At 39.8% G+C, this 8,228-nt stretch overlaps 1 protein-coding gene across 3 annotated transcripts in view; it reads left to right on the top strand.

The window, feature by feature from the left end:
• The window catches only part of stk11ip (serine/threonine kinase 11 interacting protein), a 100,036-nt gene that overhangs the window by 27,120 nt on the left and 64,688 nt on the right, over positions 1-8,228 (top strand). For all 3 annotated transcript variants that reach the window (XM_014020707.1, XM_014020705.1, XM_014020706.1), the window contains 6 exons: positions 343-513; positions 2,947-3,028; positions 3,131-3,583; positions 3,668-3,876; positions 4,996-5,106; positions 7,544-7,727. In XM_014020707.1, coding sequence (XP_013876161.1) covers positions 343-513; positions 2,947-3,028; positions 3,131-3,583; positions 3,668-3,876; positions 4,996-5,106; positions 7,544-7,727 — 1,210 coding nt within the window. The remainder of the gene's footprint in view (positions 1-342; positions 514-2,946; positions 3,029-3,130; positions 3,584-3,667; positions 3,877-4,995; positions 5,107-7,543; positions 7,728-8,228) is intronic.

The following is an 8,228-nucleotide window of genomic DNA, read 5'->3' on the forward strand; positions in this document are numbered from 1 at the left end:
CATGAGGCCCATTATTCTTACACAATCAGTTCTTGTTTAGTAAATCAGTCTCAAAACAAGATCAAAAAGACTTTTTGGCTGGATATAAGGTTTTAAAACTTGGTAAGATGGACGGTAAATGTCCAAAGAGCTCTATCTATAAAACCCTAACTGCCAAAATGTCAGCTTTTTGGTTTTTTATATCTTACTTTTTCTTCAACCTCCATAATCTGGAGCTGTTGCTTTTCATATTGTCACTATACTATAAAAGGAAGATGTAAATCTAGGGCAGTAGTAACGTTTAGCTGCAGGATAAGCTTGTCTTGTACTTTGAGTGCGTAACAGTGCTCTTTTCCTCTGCAGGTTTTACCAAAAGCAGGCCCGCTGCATGTCCAGGTTCAATCTTCACTGACTTCGGTTCCACTTTCATCGGACCGCAGCACCCAGGAGGTGTCGAGCGCTGCGGGGGAGCTGAGCGACAGCATGTCTGTCGGAGATGTCGGGGTCTCTCATTTACGTCGAAAGAAATCCAGAGTAAGAGTTACAGATTCAGCTTCAGAGTCAGGTTTGAATGTTGCCCTCATAAAGTATGCTGAAACAGTCTTTTAACTTTTATTTTTTGCAGTTCCTGATGTTGTCGTTCTGTTATCAGTGTGTCCAAAAACACTTTTGTCTGTTCCGTGTTAAAAAAAACGCTTTGATAAATGTATGGGTGTTTTTCACATTTAGATTTTCTTGACAGATGAAAACAAGACATTCCTCTTTTTTTCTTTTCTGCTGAGTCAAAAAGAAAACAAACTGCACAGGCTGTTGTAAGTTAGCAACAAGATGTTTTGGAGGCATGCAGTTCATTTGTGGGAGGGGGAAATAAGCCTTGTTGTTTTTAACATTAATCACAAATTGCAACCCATCTGACATGACACACAAAATGTCAACACCGTTATATTTTAGTGGGCTGCAATTACGCTGCTCAGTGGTGTGGCTTGAGCTTATGGAAATATCTATTTTATGTCTATAGTTGGGTTTATGGTTTCTGTGACTCCCAACACATTCACTTTTAAAACAAATTTAGCTTAAGTGGACAACAGACAAACATTTATCGTCAGCTTGTTAGTCATCTTTGAGTAACATAAACCTCTACGGACAACTCAGTTGCTCGTAGGTGTCTAGCTTAAATATTTAGACATTTATATACAACTCAGTTCATGGATGTCTAGTGTAGGCATCTACAAACAACAGACATTTATGGACAGTTCAGTTTGTTCAGTATAAACATGGATGGACACCTAGTTGTTCATAGGTGCTTAGCTTAGACATTTATGGACAACTCATAAATCGCCTTCTGAATTATTATGCAAATAATATTTTTCTCTCATGTTCCTAAATAACCAATGCAAATGACAGTCAGCTGTTCGAGTATAATTTGAACGTTATTGAGAACACCAGTATTTAAAAAAAAGTCAATGCACTGTTGCAAATCATTAGGCACAACAGAGTTTCAAAACATTTTATAGTTTGTAAAGAACTGAAAATGGTCATTTCTTGTGTTTGCAACAGTAGGAAGTCATAGTTGCTAAATAACTAACTACTAAGATAACTCTTGTGCTCATCAACGTCTAATTTACTGTATTTATTCAAGTATAATATGTAAAATTAAATCCATAAAATCATCTATAAAGTTGGGGGGTAGTACTATACTTGGATAAATATTTTTACTTATGTATTTTAACTGAAATATCGGCTTCATTCACAAAATTATTGAGTCCAGAAATGAGACTGCATCGTAAAAAGCAGTTGAAACGAGCTCACCTCTGACACTCCTTCGTGCCTCAGAGCGAGATAATAACAGATCCAAGCAGGCAACATGATGTGAAAAAAAAGGGAAAAAAGGCAGTCCTTCACCTTAGTAATGATAACGAACTAATGACATTAGCGTGTGACCGCCCTGGAACAACAACAAACACATGTTCGTCTGTAATGGCTGCCATCTACTGGTGTTCTGAAAAAGTTTGTATTCCTGAAAAAACGTTTCCCCACCAGAGGGGGCGCTCACGAGTAGGAAGTAATCTGCTTTTCCCTCAGAAGATGGTCCAAATCTCATGTGAAGTCTCTGACTTTTGTGTTGGTGCATCCTGGTGGACTATGTGTAAAATACCAGAGTTCATATGATGCTGCTACAGCTGATAGATATTTGTTGTCAAAATACCTTTTAGTACAWATGTTGTTAAAATAAAATGAACAGTCCAATGACCATTTTACTGATATTAGGGCTGCCACAAACGATTATTTTTATAATCGATTAATCACCGATTATTTTTTTCGATTAGTCGACTAATCAGATCATACGTTAATTGAATATAAAACATAGAGCTTATTGCGCCAGAATGCAGCTGCTATTATATAACCATCGTTAGAGTTTAGCTATATGCTAACTAAAAATAATTGCTGTGGAAGGTAAGTTCTGCRRTGCAGATATTGTACAGGTTTCTCTTTCATTTTCTTAAAATGATCCCACACTTTTGAGCTCCGTTGRCAGGTAGCCATGATACCAGAGCCTGTCTGTATAAAGTCTTGTGACGTCCACGGCCTACCCCAGTTACCACTACTGTGCATGTGTGTCAAGGACAGAAAGGCAGATGTGGCAGTGGAAGGTGTCAACGCAGTTTGGAGAGAAAAACAAAGTAAAGAACAAAAAAATGATTAATCGATTATTAAATTAGTCATCGATTATTTTAATAATCGATTAGTCGTCGACTAATCGACTAATCATGGCAGCCCTAACTGATATGTATAAAGACTGCAAAGGCTGAAAAATCTTGAAGTCTTTATGAAATTGGAGGTAGTTTGAGGATTACAGTTTTTTTGTTTTTTAAGCTCAAAAAAGGGGGTCGTATTATACATGAGATCATATTATACACAAATAAATACAGTAAATGTTATGTTTATGTGGAATCTCTCATGTTTCAGAGTAAGGTGAAAGTGAGAAGAGCCAGCATATCTGAACCAAGTGACACTGATCATGTACCCAGACGCATTTCTTCCACACAAGGTACCTCACAGTACAAGTAATCCTACTGTTTGGCTAAATAACAAAGCTGTAATTGTTATTTTGTCAGGCCAAATGCCCATGATGGTTATATCTTCTCTCCAGACATCGTTCTCCCACACCAGCAGGAGATTGAGCGCATGTCCAGCTTCAGAGACCAGCTGGGGGAGGACTGGCTGAGATACCAGCACCATCTAGATGGAGAAGCAAGCACCATGGTCAGAACTGATGCTTCAAACCAAACAGCCTCTCAAACTCTCTCCAACGGTCCCAGCAGCAACGGTCCTCCCGTTGATCCGTCTCCTGTGAAAATACCCGAGGTCCTCCCACCACCGCTCCTTTCCCTGGAAACAAAAGACAAGGACTTGGAAACAGCGTCCACCCCACACTGGCTAAGCCACAGCACTCAGCAGAGCGAATCCACACTGGAGGGCAGCGAAGCGGACGGGTTAGCAGTGAGGCAGGACGAAGCCAGCTCGCTTCATTCGAGCCCAGATTCCCAGAGGTCTGCCAGAGCGTCGAGTGAAAACAATCAAGAAGATGACGAGGGCCTTGGAGGTAAGCTCTTCAGGAATCCCTCTCAACGTACGTTTGATCGTGAAGCTGAACACACAAAATATCACCCGTTTGTCTCCATCCTAGTGGACCTGTGTCACCCACTTCTTGTCGGAGTCCTGTCTGACAAAGCAGGAGACAGCACAGGTCCAGACACAACGAGGACAGAGGTGTTTCTGCGCGTCAAGCAGGGTTTGGTGCTGGAGGTGGACGTGCAGCATGGTCAAGAGAGATGTCGGCTGGAGCTGGACAGCCTGGCCAGGGTTGAGACCACTGAGGTCGCCTGGACCCAACAGGTAATTCAGTTCAGGGTGATTCAGTGTATTTAAATAGCGCCATGTCACAACAAAGGTCATCTCAGGGCACTGTACACAAAACAGTCTTCACTTCACCGCAGTCTCCCGTAAGTTGATAAGTAAGAGTAAGAGATGGAATAGCCAACAAGAAGTTTCTTTTGAGAGGCTGGGATCTATTTAGTTCCTTTTTAACTCTAAAATATTGCCTATTCAAGGCATATAATTCCCTATAAGACTATCAAACAGTAGGAAAAAGACAACATTTACAGTCAAATTAGTGTAAAGGCAGATTTCTCAAGATGCAAGGGAAAGGCTCAGTTGCACTTAAGCAGAATTTGATAAATGTGACACTAAACTTTGTTTCTTTATGTGAAAATTAACATATTGTAATTTCAGAACTTGCTAGTAACATATCCAAAACATCCATCCCAGTCAGCTAAGCTGTAGGTCAGACTCAATTTCGGGTTTCAAAAGTTTTCTTTTTTTTTAACCTGCCCAACATGAAAGGTTACCTGCCCAAAACAAAAATGTTCAAAATTTGATAAAATATAATTGAACATGTACTAGACAAACTAAGTTCATATTTCATTATGTTTATGGAGAAATGTTAACATGGCTACACTCAGAGGTATACAGTGTAATGTATAACATCTTAAGCAGATGCAAACACTGCAGATTTTATTGCATGGGAAATGGACTGAACTTATAGAGCACTTTAATAAGTCCATATGGACTGTAAAGCACTTTACACTTCAGACATTCACCCATTCACACACACATTCACACACTGATGGTAGTAAGCTACATTGTAGCCACAGCTGCCCTGGGGCACACTGATAGAGGTGAGGCTGCTACACACCGGTGCCACCAGACCGTCTGACTACCATCACTAGGCAAAGTGGGTGAAGTATCTTGCCCAAGGACACAATGGATCGAAACGGCAACCCTCTGGTTACAGGGCGACTCCTCTAACCACTCCACCACAGCCGCCCACAAATAAAACAGTTTCTTTAATTTTATTTGATGCTACATATCAAATGAAAACATTTTGAACATTATCTCAAAATTAATTGCTACCCCTCCTATCACTGACGTGAGCAGTCTCTGTTTTATTCTCAGGACACAGAGAATTTGTTTCCTGCTGTGGAGCTTCATTTTGACTACATCACCAAGGCGAAAACGAAACGATGTTATGTCTTGCTGGATGACGACCCGCAGCAGGCAGCACAGGTTAGTGGATGAACGTGCAAGCATTTACAATAATGTACAGTAGATTAGTGTTGGGCGATATTGGCAAAAAAAATTAATCACAATAAATTGTGGCATTTAGCTGATAATGAATGGATGACGGTTTAAATTGCATGTTTTTGACTGTAACTCAGTTACCCTGTGTTCTGAAATAAACAATTCATCAGGGAAATTAACTTCTTCATTTTAGCAGCCACAACCCGCCCCAAGTTATCTTTTCCAGAGTTACTTAATCTTTCATTAGGGACAGAGTGACTGAATGCAGTGTGGATTCTCATCTAATTAGTTTTGTTTCAGTTAGGGGTGTCCTGATTCAGAGTACTGATGCTGAGTACTTACTGAGTTAGAACTTAAGCAATACACCATGACTTTAAAAACACATTTCTTTATTTAAAACAAGGTGGCTCTCCTCCTACAGCTCCTCTGGCTCTATTAAATCAAACATACAGCTTGATATATACAGTTGCAACATTTTAGAATAAATAAAAATGAGATTTTCTTTTAGGGCTGCACGGTGGCTCAGTTGGTAGAACTGTTGCCTCTCAGTAAGAATGTTGGTTGTTTGTCTCTATGTGTGTCCCTGTGATGGACTTGTGACCTGTCCAGGGTGTGCCCCGCCCCTCGCACAGTGACTGCTAGATGTGGGCACCAGTGACCCTGAAAGGAAGAAGCAGATATAGATAATGGATGGTATCGGTTCCGAGTATTGGGACATTTTGAACAAGTTTGAGTACTTGTAAAAGGGTGGTATCAGATTCGATACTGATACCAATGTCAATATTGGGACACCACTTGCTTCCACCATTTGCTGGAGAATAGTTTGTTGTAGCCAACATTGCCCCAGTCAGCATTTTCTGACTCTCCTCATACTCTGCTTTATGGTTGTGTTTCAGGTGATTAGACAAATCTGTCGTGTTAGCGTTAGCGCCTGCACTTGATAGTGTGTTGCACACAAAAATACGTTATCACCCAACAGTAATCGCAAAGTGCCAAAAATTAATTGGTGACAGTTTTTCTGACAGTTCCACATATGATTAGCCCAAGTCTACTCTACATATGGGTCTATAAGTCAGTAGACCCATTTTATTTGGCCGACCCATTATAATTGGACGGTATTTTTTTTTAATTTTTCTATTGGCCATGCCTGTACATACTTAATGATTTACCAAGTTAAAAATGAAGGTGTTGCAGCAAATGTTACAATTAGACTACAAGTTAGTTTTATAAGGAAGAATGCTCCTCTGTGTATTATAATTAAGTACACAAATTCTTATAATGGTCGTGATATGTTTATTTTATTTACCTAGTTTTATATTTTGTTAAATGAACCATACATGTTGGCCCAAAAAACCAAAAGAAATAATACATTACTGTTGTGAATCGGCCATTGGCAGCCTTAATTTCTGAAAATTGGCATCAAGATTGGCTACAGAAAAACTCATCAGTCAACTAACCAAGATCGATTAAACTGAGCCAATTCATTCGGCCAATTTTGGCCACATTTTTTAAATCGTAGGTATCGGCTAAATAAAAATTCTGGCATATGTAGGCAGAAATATATTATTGCACTCAACCCTACCTCCTTTTATCAATGTTTTTCTCTGAGTTCCTTTCATGGTAAGTGTGCTTATTTTTAGTACAGCACCAGCAGACCCCAAAGGAGTTGGACCACAACTATTTTTCGAACTCTTACACCAAAAATATGTGTTTTTTTAGCCTTCGGTAATCTGTAGCGAAGGTAAGAATGTTGTAGGAGAGCTAAACCATGACATCACAGTAACAAAAAATATTTAAAAATCTATGTGTACAAAATATGTATATTTATTGGTCTAAACTCAACAAATTGGGTCATAAAGCACTTAATCTGTTTACTAATATCCAATGAATAATTAATTTGTGCAATGACAAAAACTTTACGTACTTGCTGACATGGACAGAATTCATGACCTACAAGGTAACATAAGAAACTGTGCTCTTACATGTAGGTATGAGGGAGTTCTTGAGTCTTATGGTGCTGTGTGCAAGGCTGCTCTCCAATATTTTTATGTTTGACATTCTCCTTCAGCAGTACAACCTGTACCATGTTTATGACCTTGTTTATGATTTAGTTTTTTTCATGACGTCCTCGTGTTGATTGCATCTTCCCATGTTGCACAATATAGATGTAATGCTTAATGAAGCTTAAGAGCAACAAGAAAAATATATGTGAGTAGTTTTTATGTTTGAGCAAAAAAATTATTGGTTTAGGCTTGAGGCACTCACAGGTACTAATTAGTTTGTAAGCAGAATCGGTGCAAGAAGGGCCAAATATGTCTTGTTAAAATATTTTTCATCTTATTTGATTTGTTGAGCTAATTACAAAATAAAACCAGCCGGGAAAAAAATTAAAAAATAAAAATGTTTTGTTTTTCGCCGCTAGGTTTTGACTGATATATTGTCTCATGCCATGGAGGAGAACCAGCGCCGGGACTCGGAGCTCGTCCCCAGCTGTGCTCACCTGCAGTGCCTCCGCTGCAGGTTGGAGTTCAAGGCTCCTGGAGAGGCCGAGGAGGAGGAATCTGGAGAGAGACTGAAGAGGAGGATAGCCACGATGTTACCAGAGGGTGAGGAAGTTCAAGATGAGCAGAGGTTATGATGATCACAGCAAAGGGAAGATATTTAAAGGGGCAATATCATGTAAAATCAACTTTTTTGAGTTTTATGTCATGTTATAATGTTATACTCTCATTAAAAACATGCCCAAAGTCTTGCTCTGACTCATTCATGCATGTTTGAGAAATCCTGCAGCGTTTTTAGGAAGCCATGCTGAGGAGCAAAACAACAGGTGGGGACCAGAAATGCCTTTGGGGACCAGAAACGCCCCTGGGACGTGTCTTTAAGCTGAACTTCCTCATGGTAGAGCGCACCCCCTTCCCCCACTCCCCACACACCCCGCCCATGACTCCTGCAGGCTCTTGGGTCAAAGTGAAAGTGAAACTTAACTGTCTGCTGCTCTCAACACTACTTCTCACTCAGTGAAGCTATTTTCAGATTAAAAATACCTTTGAGGAAATGTATTTTTCAGATGCCAAGTAAACTGCATCATGGCAGCCCCACCCCAACCC

Source organism: Austrofundulus limnaeus, unplaced genomic scaffold (assembly GCF_001266775.1).
Source record: "Austrofundulus limnaeus strain Quisiro unplaced genomic scaffold, Austrofundulus_limnaeus-1.0 Scaffold264, whole genome shotgun sequence".
NCBI classification, from domain to species: domain Eukaryota; kingdom Metazoa; phylum Chordata; class Actinopteri; order Cyprinodontiformes; family Rivulidae; genus Austrofundulus; species Austrofundulus limnaeus.